General features: G+C 38.6%; 1 protein-coding gene across 1 annotated transcript; it reads left to right on the top strand.

Annotated features, from left to right (window-relative positions):
• Positions 1-4,394: 4,394 nt before the first annotated feature.
• LOC101850829 (12S rRNA N4-methylcytidine (m4C) methyltransferase) lies at positions 4,395-11,614 on the top strand (the record flags this gene model as incomplete). Its single annotated transcript, XM_013086123.2, is given in 5 exon segments — positions 4,395-4,620; positions 6,015-6,151; positions 6,492-6,692; positions 7,774-7,968; positions 10,991-11,614. Coding segments are annotated over 5 exon segments (1,023 nt in total). The 3' UTR covers positions 11,436-11,614.
• Between the last annotated feature and the right edge of the window lie 5,181 nt (positions 11,615-16,795).

Genomic DNA, 16,795 nt, shown 5'->3' with positions numbered 1-16,795 from the left:
AAAAAAGCAGTTTTATCGTCTGCGGCCACACCATAAACTGGCCAGACTTTGTTCTCGAATAGAACCCTGTGTGTTCTTTGAATACAAAAATAATTTTTCAACATTGCATGATATTTTAATCTTTTTTACTAGACATGATATTTAATAAGTTGTCTTCTTTGATTATAAAGTGAGGCACAGCACTTTAAAAGCCCGCTACAAGACACCTGACTGGTCCAGAAACAAACAACATTATTCGAAAGATGGGGGAGTAAAAATGTAATCCCCGTAGAATTTGAGCCCTTTTTATTTCACTGAATTGGCCAAGTTCATACACACACCCTCCACAGTGCTAGACCTTTTAAGATCCCAGGATAGTTGTAAGAACTGATGAAATGAGAGACACACACACAACGGATCTAATCATATATTATTCCCTTCATGCACAATTTAATTTTAATTTTCAAAACACATGCACCAGTCACATGATCATAAAAAATATTTTTCACTGACTGGAGAATACAACTTGTTCTAAGATTGGGATTTCATCATGATCATACTCTTGCACTTACAGTTTTATAATTTATAGTATCCGTTGTAATAGAATTTTAAAAAGTGTCTTGGTATTACCCTATTAATTCAAGAGGTATTCTCAAAGCAATCACCTCTAGAACATCACTTGATTTTTTAAAGAATTTCATTAATTTTGAGCATGTAGATCTATAGAAAAATAATTTAAATGAACGATGAGTTCAAATAAAAAGAAACTCAACATGACATGACAAATAAACAGAAGAGAGCTGTGGGATGAAATACTTTCTTTTTTTTTCTATTTTGGCCAGCAAATATTAGAATCGGTAAATTTTTACTTTCAACTCCCGCACACAGATGCGCTGCTTCGGGGGTCAAACTGCACTCTTCTTTTCTCCCCCTTCCAAAAACATGGAACTAGACCTAGAATAAGAAAGACTTTAACTAACATTATAAGACAGTACAAGTTCTTCTTTTGTGCTTTGTCTCTTCTTCCGCGATCTTTCCCTAGTCTTTCTCCGAGAGCTGTCTTGCACTTTGCATGAAACTTTCAGACGCACACAAACACACTGACACGCACGCACTTGAGCAACAAAAAAGAAGGTAGTCTAGCATTTCATTTTAATTCATTATTTCGACAAGAACTTGAGATTAAACTGAGACTTAGGATTAGAAGAAGGTCTAGAATCTAGCCTAAGAAAGAGCAATGCAAGTTCACTTCTCTCACTCCCCCTGCCGACGATCTAGACTCTGTCTCTCTGCATCCCCATCATTCCACCACAATGCCAATCCTTGACGCCTTTGTTATGAGGACAGACTTATCAGGATGACGTGGCATTATCTAAATTTTAGTATAGAATCAAGAAGTATATGGTTTAGGTTTCAGATCTAAAAAATTGTTTTTAAGTTTTAAATAATGGACTCTCCCAATCGTGTTATTAATATTAATCCCTTTCCCCAGTGAGTGAAGAAAGACAATCGATACTCACCCACAGAAGGATCAGGAATATGGTCAGAACGACTTTCAAGCAGAATAATTTCTGGTCGGTCCTCATTGTGAAAATTTGTTTCGTCGTCTAAATGAATCCAATTCGAATCATTCTATACTCTATCCTACCAAAGGGAAAGAGTTTAGGGAACAGGTTTACAAAACAAAACACACTACAACACACACAGTCCGACCATCTAGCCTTCGATGGTTTGTTGTGAACTCTACTTCCGTATGACCTCGTTTTCAATGGCTTATAAAGGGGGCGTTATCATCCTTTCCGGAAATGAAATTTGCCCGGCAACCAGGCTTGTTTTCAAATTATGCACGTTGCACACAGACATGATGTAGTATCATCTACGCCTAGTACGATGCACTCATTTGGTTCAGGCAGTGCACCGCTATATGAATAATATCCAATTATGTTTTGTCCTTTATAATTTGTTTATCTATCTCAATCTGTCCTCAGTTCCTTTTTTCATTATCAATTTGTCTCTTTGCATGTGTTAAAACATGTATTAGATCTAGATCTAGATTCTAGATCTAGAAGATCTGACTATAATCTATAGCTGATGGATGTTGAACTTAATAGTAAATTATAGCCCACAAACGTTGTCACTTATGTCAGTTTTGTCTATTCACTGTTGGTGCAGCTCACGTTCAGCATCACGACAAAAATCAGACTTTAAACCTTATACCAACTACTGACATTCAAGTAAAGATAAAAACGCATTGGTAGCCTAGAGACAAGCATGCCCCCTCACACGTAACATACATTGCATAGACACACACATACACGTAGAAAGAGAGACTGAGAGAGAGCAGTTGCTGTTTTACTTCTTAACAGACAATAGGCCACACTATGTTTCTAATTAGAGCGATTTATAATCCACAAACGCGAAAGGTATCATGAACATGAATTAACAGATCTAATTCTTTTCACCACATTGTGCTAAAAAGAGGGGGAAGGGGGATGATTTAAAATGTAGGAGGTTAAGGGGGAAAAAAGAACAAATCCGAGGGGCTAGTGTCTGTCAGTGTGCTTCTTCCTGATGACACTGTGACCCTGAAGATTTGTGGACTGCAGCAAATTTTGGAAAATGCCGTCTACCCCTTTTTGGCGTTTTTGCCAGTCGCTGGTCAGGTATAGGCCTATTATCGATCTAGCAAAGAAAACGGAAGCGAATCAATATACCGTCTTCTTTGGACAATTCATAGATTTCAGATACTGAGACGGAAAACTGACAAGCGAAAATAACTCTTGAAATGTGTGATTAAACCGAAGGATCTTATTATACATTGTCTATTTTAACGTCTATGGATGAAAACGACTTAAAGGTTATGTTTTAACTGAGTAGAAGTTTTCAGAATTTAGGCCAACTTTTTAAAACAGTAGGGCGAAATGCAAATAATTATGGACACATTGTGAATACAATGAAGCTGCCCAATATAACATTAAATCTCTCTCCTGACCTGCGAAGACCTTCTTTGACGGCTCTCTCTGGGCGTTTATCAAGCTGGACGAAACCTCCACGTCTATTTGCCCGTACGGATCAGTGACCAGATGCATGAAGGGAGGTAACTCTGAAATCTTTTTATTTCTCCCTGACTCCCTCTGTCTCTTCATTCTTCCGATTCCCGACTTTGGAAATAGGCTACTACTTTGGATGGAATTCTTCTCGGACCCGTGCCCTACGCAAATCCTTTCTGCATACCCTGAGATTGCTGCTGTGCAGACGCATTTTTTGGAGCAAGCTTGGAAAGTTAGATAGATCTAGGTGAATTACTGAATAGAATATTGGTCCAGGTCCTCAGCATCAATCAATCTAACCCTCACACTCACAGCAGACAATGCGCTAATTGCACCAAAGGTGATAACGAAAGTAGGAGAGTCGATGATTATTATATATTAGTGACAATCAATAGTCAATACTGTTGTAGTCAAAGACGGTCTCTGCTGTAGATCTAGTCTGTACTACTACAAATCAGTGCCTTTCACCCCTGGCAGGGCATGGGCCAGGGGCCAATTCATGATTTATGACTTAATGTAATGGAGTCACTAAGCTTTTAAAAGGCTAAGGTGGCCGTCTAAGTCTAAGACAGGTATTGCTTGGTGTGATAGGGGTTGTGTGTTAAAATATGGTGGCCGCGGCCGTGTTGGACAGGTGCCTGTTTTACACCGTTAAATTATATAGAAAAACGCAAGGGGGGAAATGGAAAGTGGCCGTTTGTACAGGTGGTCGTCTATGTCTTATAGAGGTGGCCGTCAGGGCAAGTTTGACTGAATATGAAAGTGGTCTTGTAAATTTATGCTCCTGATCATTTTTTATCTCTCAGTATATATAGGTTTCTCTAGTATGGGTTGAATGGTGTGGAATCCTTTGTTGTCAGTTACTGTATAAATACTGGAAATTTTTACAAAAAAGAATTTGTAGGCTATTGCAAAAAATAAAATTATATATATAATATTATATCATGTTTGATTATAGTGAAATGGGAATGTTGTCAATGTATTTTCTTTAGATACTGTTCGAGTTTTGTGTATTACAGTAGTTTGTTTCTTTCTTCAATCTCCAATGCTAATGAAAAAGTTTCTTTTCTTCACAGATTTCTGTTGGCTTTTCATGGACTTCAGGCTCAGAACTGTGCACTGAAAACAAAGTGAAACTGAGATCATGGCTTGTGTGCGGACATTGGTTCTTCAACGTTGTACCTGTGCAACAAGACTATGTGTAACTAGTTACCTGTCCAAACAAAGTGTTCCAAATACAGGATGCACGAGACTCAGAAGTTGGATTCCAAGTCCTATGTTAAGGCATTCTATTTCCTCTGTTTGCCATGGGAATAGCTCTGTTGTGATCAGACAAAGTGTTCATGCGTCTCTTTCTTGGTCCAGACAAAAGTGGAGTAGGTATAATCATCCTCCACAACTTGGAGGAGCTCGTTTCTTCAGTGGGCAAAAGTGTAGGCATCTGTGTCTGCATAAGACGGAATCTCTGCCGAATTCGACAGTGGAAGACGTAGACCCTGACCACACAACGCAGGAGAACTCGACAAAAGAGCAACATGTCCCTGTGATGGTGAACGAAGTCCTGCAAGCCCTGCAGCCATCTGATGGCCAGGTGGGTGTGCGATTTTTTTTTGTTATTCAGTAAAAGTTTTACGGCACTTGCAACACAAATATATTATATGTCATAGATAAAAGTGCAGAAGATTTGAGATGTTACTAGAGAGTAGCATACAAAGAAAAGAAGGAGGAAAGATTGTGATAAAAGGACATATAAAATGTTTGAGAGGCCTGAAAAAAAGAACAAACTACATCAGAGCACCCATTAACCACCCACTAGGTTTTTAAAATTTATGCACAAAGCCTGCGGTTTTAAAAAAAATGGTATATATCAACAGTGTATGATTACCTCAAAGTAGAAGGTTGTCTTTGTTTTAAAAAAAGAAAAGAAATTATTTGCGAGTGGTTGACAGGCACTTTGGGTGGTTTGCTCCTTCTTCCCTTTCATCAAACTATCATGTTTATCTCTCCCCCTTCTTTTTTATGATTGTTACTGTGTCTTGTAACACCTCTGATCTTTGACACGTGCATGACCTTATCGTGTTGCAAGTGCAGCAAAACTCTTACTAAAACAAACAATAAAACATTATTTTTCTTTGCTGCTCATAATGCAAAAAAATGGCTGGAATGTGCCACAACTTAATTTGTAGGCTACATTTTATGTCTCTCTCTTCTATTTGTTAAGAATCTGTATTATATTGATTTTTCCCCCAGCACTGAGAATGGCCTGGCCTATTATATTAGTTTAGTGATCATTTCCTTTTCTCAAACTTAATAAGAGAGGCATTATAGTTTAACTGGAGCTTTGGGTGTATAAAAGTCTAAAAGGCAAAGTCTGTTGGTGACCGACACATTGTTCCATCCACTTGTACATTTTTATATTCAAATTCTGTAATTTTTTTCAAATCTGACTGCTGTCTAGCAGGCACATTTAACAAAATACACACCTCTATCTAGTGAACAGATTTTTAAGTCCAGAATTTTATCTTATACATGTATATTTTTTGTGTATAAATTAAATCATGCACGTATATATAGAGAAATTCGTAATAACGAATGATTTCCAGGTTCCACCAGTTTAGCTATTGTGCGTGCTAGACCGTATTTCTGTAAAAGCTGACAGAATTGAATAGAGAAAAAAAATCTGGTTAACACTATTCTGTCTCCATTTATTCTCCTGATCGTCTGCATGTAGTTCGGAAATGTTTGCCTACTCTATACACGTAATGAGTGGACTTTTTATTTGTAAAAATTGTTTAAAAAAATATTTATTGTACTTTGTCACTGTTGTGGAAAGGGTTTCTTTTTTCGATGCCATCACACACTTAATGTTTTTTGCCCCTAGTTAGAATATGATGTATTCGTATCCGTCCTCATTATTTTGATGTGACAAATGGCACTAACAGTGAAAGGTTGTCTAAAGCCATATATATCGTTTTTTGTATTTAGGTAATTGTTGACATGACGTTTGGAGCAGGGGGACACGCCAAAGAAATTCTGAGCTCCTCCTCGTCAATCAAGTACATCGGGTCGGACAGAGACCCTCTCGCTCGCAGACTGGCCAACAGACTGGCGGCCCAGCACAGGTACCAGTAATCCTTTTGTGGACAAAATTGTTCGCTGATCTTGCATCAGACTTATCAGTTCCTTGAACGTCGAAGATGGATGGTGGGCGGTTGGCGGGTGCTCTGGTGTGGTTTTCTTCTTTTTTCCTGTCAAACATCTATCGTCCTTATCTCCCCTTCTTCTTTTTTATGTTTGTTACTCTCTTGTAACACCTCTAATCTTCTGGCGCTCATATGACCTTGTTGTGTTGCAAGTGCCGTAAAACTCTTATTAAAACTTAACTAAAACTGATCTTATCAAAAACATGCCTTTAGTTCCATATACGTATATGTATATATATATGTCTCCTTGTATTTTCAGAGCAAGTGGAAATGAACTGATTCCTGTCCTGGGCCGGTTCTCCGAGCTGCCGACTCACCTGAGTCACCTGGGAATCACGCCGGGATCTGTCGATGGCTTCCTGTTTGATCTGGGGGCTTCCTCCATGCAGTTTGATCACGCGGTCCGAGGGTTCTCCATCAGCAAGGACGGGCCGCTGGACATGAGGATGGATGGACACAGGTGGGCAAAGTGGCGTCGCTGGCCTAGTGGTTCGGCTACTGGACTCGTAATCGTTTGCTTGCGGGTTCGGGGATCGGAGCGTAAGCTCGGTCTTGACGTTGTGTCCTTGGGGAAAGGCACTTTACACAAATTTCCCACTTGGCTCGGTCCTTCCAGAGATGGAAGGTTACTTGGCCAGTGCCCTCCGTCTTGACCCGATGCGGTACAGTACAGTCAAGCCTCTATTATATTGCCAACCTAAGGGGTGGGGTGGTGGGGGGCATGAAGTTGGCAGTAAAGTGGATCTTGTGGTAAAACTGAATTTTATTCTGTCCCCTGAAAATGGCGCAGACAGTCCAATTTCAAGGGAAATAATCCTGTCATGACTAGAGCAAGGAAACTATTATAATGAGTTATTTCCCTTTGTCAAAAACTGCGATGAGGCTTCGTGCATGTCATCGACCCATTGCCTCAGAACTATTTTGTCCAAAGTACTAATATAAAGAGTGACTTTGGACTAAATAGTTCTTAGGTGACAAAGTGAAAATCATTAGCTGATAAAATTGTGTGCAGCTACCGAGTGGTTGCCGTCCATCTGGTGTAGTGGGTGGTTGGCGGGTGCTCCTTCTTTCCTATAAAAAATCTATCGTTCTTATCTCCCTTCCTTCTTTTTTATGTTTGTCACTTTCTTGTAACACCTTTAATCTTCGGCACTTATATGACCTTATTGTGTTGCAAGTGCCGTAAAACTCTTACTAAAACTAAAACACCTGGTGTAGTGTGTACCTCTAGCGGCCAGTGGCCAGTTTGGTGGTGGTATTGCCCGCCAAATTTATGTAAGTTTTGTAAGGATTGTACAACTCAGTCAGTTGGGTTGGTTGATTTGTGGTTTAAAAACTTAATCTGTCATATACCGGGCTGTCCTGTTTGTCTTCTCTGTTGGCCTATTCAGCTTCTCCTGTAGTGCTAATGGCGCTGGCCACATTTCCTGTCTATTTCTTTTTGTTATATTATTTCATTCTCTCCTCTGATTGTATCATGGTGTCTTACAACCTATACCGTTGTCTTATTTTGATCGCTCTGTCTCATCGTCTCATCGCAGATTTCCCGAGAGCCCGACGGCGGCAGACGTGGTCAATACCCTTGACCCGAGTGACCTTGCTCACATCCTCAAAAAGTACGGGGAGGAGTCTCGAGCGAGGGAGATAGCCCATGCCCTTGTGGAGGCTCGCTACGCCTTTGGGAACTTCACTCGCACGGAGCAGCTGGCCAGGGTGGTCAAGAGTGTGTTTAACAGGTAACGACTTCAGGGGGAAAAACGACCGATGTAGTCACAAATTGAAAATCATTTAGTTTTTTTTTTTTGGTTTTAGTAAGAGTTTTACGGCCCTTGCAACACAATAAGGTCATATAAGAGCTGAAGATTAGAGGTGTTTCAAGAGAGTAACACACACAAAAAAGAAGGAGGGGAGATAAAGACGATAGATGTTTGATAGGAAAGAAGAAGCAAACCACACCAGAGCACCCGTCAACCACCCACTGAAAATCGTGAGGGAACCAACTTTGAATGCTTGTTGACTCATAACTGTATTTCTTTTCTACTGTTAGTCGATTATTGTTGTTAAATTTCCCATTCGACAGCTCTTGACAATAAACCACCAGTCAAACAAATATGAAGTTATGAGTCCACAAGCTTTTAAAATTGGCCCCCTCACTCTTTGTGGGTGGTTGGCGGGTGCTCTGGTGTGGTTTGCTTCTTCTTTCCTATCAAACATCTATTGTCCTCATCTCCCTTTCTTTCTTTTTATGTTTGTTACTCTCTTGTAACACTTCTAATCTTCTGGCGCTCATATGACCTTATGCAGTTGCGAGTGCCGTAAAACCTCAACTACAACTTTAAAAACCCTCACAATTTCCTGTTTGTGACTACAGCCGTTTTCACCCTGTGTTTAACAAGTAGGTTTTGTACTTTGTTCTGTGGACGGTTTCTTTGGTGTGTCTGCCCTGTGGGTCATGTCGGGCGGTCTGGTCAACTGTAGTTGTCAGACAAGCTGTGCTTATAATAATGATAATAATAATAATAATAATAATATGAATAATAATAATAATATGAATAATAATAACAATAGTAATAGCAGTAATAATAATAATAATAATAATAATAATAATAATAATAATAATAATAATAATAATAATAATAATAATAATAACAATAGTAATAGCAGTAATAATAATAATAAATAATAATAATAATAATAATAATCATGATAATGATAGCCATAATGATAATAATAATAATTTTGATAATAATGATAATGATGATAATAATTATAATAATAATTATAATCATCATCATTATGATGATAACAATAATGATAATAATAATAATAATTATTATTATTATAATGATAATGATATTGATGATAATAATAATAACAGTAATTATCATGACAATGATGATAATGATAATGATGTAGATAAATTTTATAGCACCTTCTCCCTATCAGCACAGCGGTAGACTCTCTATAGAAATGCTCATGGCCCAGATAGGGCCAGTGGTAGTGTTTGGTTTGCGACGATCTAGAAATTTAGGGTTCAGTTCTTGGCAGAGGTAGACGGGTCATTGTGTCTTTGGCTGGGAGTTTTTGCTCAGATTCGCCCGCCCTGGACCCTGGCATAGATTTGTGGTCAGTATTTGTGTGTGTGAGGGTGCGGAAAGTCCAGGTTCGAGCCTCGGTTCGGAGTTCGGACACGCTTTTTTTTTTTCGCCCCCTCCTGCCCACCCAGCAGTAATGGGTACCTGACTTCGAGTTGGGGAAGTAAAGGCGGCGTGGGAAGGAACTGGCCGCCCTTCCACTGTATGCTGAAGGCCCAGGAAGTTGTCTCACTAACAAGGCAATGTGTGTGCCTGTAGAGAGGTAAAGCTATTTTTTGAGCAACCCGATGAAGAGGCCAAAAAGTTGTTCCTGGTCAAAAATTTCGTTCGATCAGAAAACAGACGTTTAACCATTTCTTAATAACATATTGAACGGATTTAATAATATTTGGAGTCTAAATAAATATTTTTTAAATTAATTATTTTTGCAACATGTACTTCACCAAAGGTTAAAAAAATGGGCTAGAAATTGGGTTTTTCTCCAAACTTTGTTGGCACCCACTCGGATGCTGCTTGTGCAGTGGTAATGTCTCGTGGTAATGCTTGGTTTTCTCGCACATCACTTAAGGAGCCAGTGACCTTCACATGAAACAAGCTTGAAGGCCATCTCAACAAGTAGAAGACCAAGGGAAATAACTCATTGTAGTATTACCCTCCGTCTAGTCATGACAGAGTTATTTTCCTTGACGACGAGCAGTCGGTTCTATTTGACAGAGGACAGCGTTAATACACTGTTATAGTTGGTCGCTTTTTAGGACAAGTGGAGACTTATACCTCCAAACCTGCAGTCTCAAAATTACGAGTCCGGTAGCCTCATGACTAGACTACCGACTCCCCTCTGTCAACCAAAGACAGTTTAATGGTGTTGTATTTTATTTTATCAGAAAGATGGTCCCACGACTAGTTTGATAATGGAAAATTTTAACTTTTTTTTTTTTGGGAGGGGGGTTGTTTCGTTTAATTCTTTTCTTTTTTCCCTACCTCCCTATCATACTGTCCCCGTGGTTGTATGCACCCATCATAATTTAGCAAAATTTGATCATTTTTGCATAATTTCTAATTATTTTCCTTTATCATTCTCTGTTAAAATTAACAGAATCGCATAATTTCACATTTTTGGGCTCAGTTTGCATAATTTCAGAAATTTTTTTTTGCATAAAACCTCGGGGACAGTCATACTGAGGTGAGGCTCATACCTCCAAACCTACGGTCTCACAATTACGAGTCCAGTAGCCTCATGACTAGACTACCAACTCCCCTCTGCCAACCAAAGACAGTTTAATGGTGTTATAACTTATTTTATCAGAAAAATGATCCCACGACTAGTTTGATATTGGAAAATAAAAAAAAAATTTTTTTGGGGGGGGGGAGGGGGTTTATTTCGTTTAATTCTTTTCTTTTCTTCCCTACCTCCCTAACATTTATGTCTCACATTTTCTTCCCGTGGGTGGTTGGCGGGTACTTTGGTGTTGTTTGCTCCTTCTTTCCTATCAAACATCTATCGTCTTTATCTCTCCTCCTTCTTTTTTAAATGTTTGTTACTCTCTTGTAACACCCCTCTAATTTTCGGCACTTATATGACCTTATTGTGTGTTGCAAGTGCCGTAAAACTCTTACTAAAACTAAAAACTAAACTTTCTCCCCCTCTCCTCATTTCTCACAGCAAAGCGTTCCGCCATGACAAGCTATACCGTCAAGCCCACGTGGCCACAAAGACGTTCCAAGCTCTCCGGATATTCGTCAACAACGAGCTCAACGAACTTCACAACGGCCTTGAAGTGGCTCGACATTTCCTCAAGCCGGGCGGCCGCTGCGTGGTCATCTCGTTCCACTCCCTGGAGGACCGGATCGTCAAGCGACACTTTCACGGCATCGACGTGGATCAAGCGGCGAACCTCACCATCCACGACCATTTCCGCAACGCTAATGTCAGCTTCGATGTGGACACGATAAAACAGGACTACATGAGCCGGCCGTGGCGACCCCTGTCCAGAAAGGTCACGGAGCCCTTGGATGAGGAATGTTATCGCAACCCTCGAGCTAGATCTGCCAAGCTGAGAGCAGCTGTTAAAGAAAATTACATTGTAGCAGAAGAGCAGATCAAGTAATTGTTATTTATAATACTATGATTATGTGAAGTTGTGTTTTTTAATCTCATCGCTCTGAATATTGTGTCTTTTGATTGGAGCTGCTTTCAGTGTCTTTTCTGTTTCTTGTATTTGTGCAGCTGTGTGTTCAGAAGTACTGAATAAAAGATGTATTAAAAATTTCACCTGTTATGAACAACTGTCTCGGCTGAAGGTTTTTATTGTCTTGGGTGGTTGGCGGGTGCTCTGGTGTGGTTTGCTCCTTCTCTCCTATATAAAAAATCTACCATCTCTATCTCCCCTCCTTCTTTTTTGTGTTTGTTACTCTCTTGTAACACCTTTCTAATCTTCGGCACTTATATTACCTTTTTGTGTTGCAAGTGCCGTAAAACTCTTACTCAAATTTTAAAAAACCTTGTTTTGATGTGACAAGCTAGAATGAACACAAGATGGACCACGCTGTCAGCTAGCTGTTAATAATAATAAATAGCATTTGTATAGCGCATATCCCCGCTCAACAGCAGGGCTCTATATGCTTTACACTATATTATTACCCCAGCAGACCATAGAACCCTCCGAAACATTCTCAGCTTCCCGGGAAGAATACAGTGCAAGCAGCTGATTAAGCGCTCGAACACTAACAAACTGACGAGATCTTTCGCTTGTCTATAGCCGGGTACCCATTCCCACCTGGGTGAAGTGAGGAAAATTCGTGCAAAGTGCCTTTCCCAAGGACACAACATCGGGCCCCTTACGGGATTCGAACCCACGACCTTACGGTTGCGAGTCTGAGAGCCTAACCACTAGGCCACCGACGCCACAACTGTTCAACTGTTCTAAGCTCTGAAACTGAAAGCAACATTTTTCAAGAGGAAAAAAACTTTTATATATATTTTTTAAAAAAATGTAGGCCTACCTACATTAGGTATTTTTCCTGCTTTTTTGCAGCATTTAGAACTAGAATTTCGACATGATATTTCTCAAGCACAAGAAGCTGATATCACATCAGAAAAAAAAACCTGCAATAAATTTTAAAACATTTATTTATTGCAGTTCCTTAAGGAGGGGGGGGGGGGGGGGGGGCAGCTGAAAGCTATCTCGCTTATTAGTGGATCAAATGTTACCAAATTTCACACATATAACAAGCATAGTAAGGAGTCTTAAAATCCGCTTTCAAATTATAGAGAAAATTTTTTTTTTTCCATGGATACGGCCGCCATATTGGATTTTTGTGACCCTTCTTACGTAATTAATACTGCACTTATTTTTTATGGAAATAAATTGTGTTTTTTTTGGATGCACCTTGGCAAACAAAAGATCTAAAAAATTTTTATTTATGAATTTTTTCCTGAGGGTAGTATTCACGTTTGCAAAAAATACGTGAAAATCCACACTCCAAACGCCCACCAACAAAAAAACTATTCCATATCTTCCATTTAAAAAATTCATCACACAAAGTTATAGTGTTACACCTTTTCTTCATTCTGTGAAAATTTCATAAAGATTGGATGAATAATGGGGAAGTTATTTTAAAAAAGTATATAACCACATTTCGAGAAAACGGGCGACAAAGAAAAATAAAATATTGACTTCATGAGGAAATGGTGACAAACATGGCCCGTTAGGGAAGAAATAAGGCTTTAGGGGGTTCTTATGCGATGAAATAGCTGTAAGTGTAAGAGAGGTTGAAGAAGCTAAACATGCCTACAACTTCAAATCCATAATTTTGAGCTGAATTGGGGACTTTCGGGGTGCTGTCCCACCCCCCCCCCCCTTAACCTGTTGTATCAGTTGCATGCTTTCAAGAAATATTTGGTCAAAATTCAAATTCTACATACTGAAAAAGGCAAATAAAACATAGAGTAGAGATACAATTGTTAAAAGAATGAAGCATTTTTTTTTTCTCTCTCCTGAAAAGTTTTGCTTTCTCAGCTTAGAACAATTTTGGACAGCTTGCCAACAATATCCAGGGATGTGTCTTGTCCATTTGGACTATTTGGACAGCTTCAGAGCGAGGTGGTAAATATAGATAGTTTAGTGCCTTGCTTCACAGGTGAACAATAAACAAGATTGTGAGGCATCGTGGTGAAATCAGACGCTCGTGAAAAAAATGAAATCCAAAAAATCAGCATTGTTTGGCCAGTTTGGGCATTTTTTTCTAATATTTGTATTTTTGGTTCAACACCTCGTACGTCCAGTCAAAAACTTTTATGTGAGGATTTTATGGAAAAACATTGATTAAAGGCTCACAACATGTAAATTTGCAGTTTCCAAGGACTCTTGAAGTCACCAAACTTTGGCTGCCATTTTCTCGATAATTTTAATTGCTGAAACCAGACGACCCCACCTCCTTCAATGGCTAATATTTCGACTTCTATTCGAGATAAATTGATATTTTTTTCATCTAAAGCAAGGCAAATGAATAACCTTTAAGATGATACCAATAACTCCACGTGCACAAAATGACGAGCACCTGATTTCACCGTGTCGTGACACAATTACTGATACAGTTCCCCATCATCATTGTGAAGAAAGTAGAGGTGAAAGGTCTTGCTAGATGTCCAAGCAATACGTGTCCCTGCTGACACTGTCACTCGCAGTCATTTTGTTGGTGAAACAGTTGGGCTGTCCCTGTGGTTTTATGTACCCCGCATATTTTAGCAAAATTTGATCATTTTTTGCCTAATTTCTGATTATTTTCCGTTATCATTCTTTGTTAAAATTAACAGAATCACATATTTTCACATTTTTGGGCTCAGTTTTGCATAATTTCATAATTTTTTTTGCCTCTAACCGCTTGGACAGTTAGGAAAAATGCAGAGAGAAAGTTCATGCAGTCCAGAAAGGAATTGAACTTTGAACTCTATAGCGTGAATTTCTAGGCAACCGGATTGGTCATTTGCCCTTGATAAATCTGCAACTAAATTTAAATACAAGTTTCTTTGCTCCATAATATGGAGTGAAAGGCATAAAGTTACATTCAAGTTATCAGGAGAGTTTTACACTTTCCTAAGTCACTGAAGAAACACATTCTGGTGATTCAAAAGTGCTTGAGGATATCATCATGCGCTGTTTTGGGGCACTTAAAAAAAAGCAGAACTTTGTTTTTCATACAGATTTTTCAAGTCGATTTCCTTTGTCTAAAACTTGAAAAAGTGGTGTGCAACATGCATACTACTATGAAAAATGCAGATTTGTGTTTCCGATTCATGAACGATAGTTGGAAATAGTCCACGGCATGGTTTATTGGTCTGCTGGTCAGACATTAAGTGTGTGTGCCTAAAGAAAGGTACCAAAAGTCGCCACAGACCGTTTTGAGCTAAGGCTGACTAAAAATCACTTTTTTAACCAAAATGTGTTTCCATAAAAAAAATGATAGTTCCACCATTTTTTAAACAATTTGTAGTTATTTATACATTCCAAAGTCCATAAAATTTGCACCTTTGGATCATGACATCCGACATTGAAAAAAAAAAAAATTTATAATCTTGAAAAATGGACAAGATGCATTCACAAACAGAAAAAATCACTCGTATTGTATATGGAATTATTCAGAATTGCATTTGGAATAAACCTACACACGTCTTGAGTGGTACTTTTTGTGTAATTTCACAAAAAATAGTGATTTTTGGGAGAGAAAAAATAAAAATTATTTGACAATTTAGATCTAAAAATCTAGATCTAGATCTAGCACTGAAAAATATTGATTTCTCAATAACAGTAGAGCAATGGCAATTTGAGCCCAATTGTATCAATATTCTAAAGAAGAGTCCTACATTTCTTAAGTGTGCAAAATAATGGTATATTTTGTGGTGTAAAAGTTGTAAGACTGGTGTCTGGGCTATAATTTGAGCATCGCGATAAAACAAAGTCGCATAAACTTCGAAATCGTGTTTCAAAACTGAATCAAAACTTCCGATTTTCGGTGGAAACGCTTGACCCGGAAGTCAACATTATATTATGACCTTTATTTTAAGATGGATATATATATGTGGATTGCAATAGAATCTAAGCTAAAATTGAACATTGGTTCTCGAGCCGCCAGGGGCGGCTTAGCATACTGACGGCACTTAAGCCGCGCCGTCCCCCACGGCTCGGCGTAGCGAATGAGTTAAAAGCTAATTTTCTAAAAATTAGATCTTTATACCCTACCTCGCAAAATGTGCAATATCTCAAAAACTACTTGAGATATCTCAAAAATTCAAAAACCAATGTGTTCTGCATTGAATGTCCTTTTAGGTACAACCCTTAACTTAAAATGGTTAAAATCCAACTTTTGGTACCTTTCTTCAGGCATACACACATATGTGTCACGACGCGATGGAATCAGGCGCTCGTCAATTTATTGGGCATGTGGGGTTATTGGTGTCATCTGAAAGCTGATTTATTTGCTTTGCTTCCTATTAAATAAATTTTTAATATCCATAAATCTTGAAAAAAACTCAAGATATTTGCGACTGAAGGAAGTGAGATCGCCTGGTTTCACTGGTGAAATTAGCGAGAAAATGGCTGCCAAAGTTTGGTTACTCCAATAGCTTATTAAGAGTCTTTGAAAACTAAAAAATGACATATTTTGTGCCTTTAATCAAAGTCACATGGAAATGTATTTTTATATATGGACATAAAAGAGGTTAAGCCAAAAAAAAAAAAATTCAATAAAAATTTCCAAACTGACTGAAAAATGCCTGTTTCTCCGAATTCGTTATTTTGATGAGTGCCAGATTTCACCGTTCTGCCTCACATATGTGTCAGTTTCATCCTTAATTAAAGAGCGTATGTACTGGATGTCTCTCACATCTGATTTCTACGGTGACAATTTACATTCCCCCTTATGAATGTCATGCGGTTTTATGTAAAAAAAATACTGAAATGATGAGAACTGAGCCCAAAAATGTGAAATTATGCCATTCTATTAATTTTAACAAAGATTGATAAAGGAAAATAATCAGAAATTATGCGAAAAATGATCAAATTTTGTTAAATTAAGCGGGGTGCATAAAACCCAGGGGACAGACTTGTGTTCATTTTGTGTCGTGTCACAAACAAGCAAATTACGGACTTCACTACACCTTGGCAGAATGTCCTTTAGTGGAGAAAACACACGCACACTCACACACACACCAGCACTCACACACACTCACACACAAAAAAACGAACAAACAAACAAAACAAGAAACAAACGAACAAAAAACACACAAAAACACACACATATACACTCATACACACACACACACATACATACTCACACTTGCACACAGACACACACACACACACACACACACACACACACACAGACACACACACACACACAGACACACACACACACACAGACAGACAAATAGGACACCAGTAGTAGTAAAAGATAGGAAAAACACCCGAGG

This window comes from Aplysia californica, unplaced genomic scaffold, assembly GCF_000002075.1.
Source record: "Aplysia californica isolate F4 #8 unplaced genomic scaffold, AplCal3.0 scaffold00437, whole genome shotgun sequence".
NCBI classification, from domain to species: Eukaryota; Metazoa; Mollusca; class Gastropoda; order Aplysiida; family Aplysiidae; genus Aplysia; species Aplysia californica.
Note: the sequence above shows the minus strand (reverse complement) of the source record. Positions and strands in the feature narration are given on the sequence as shown.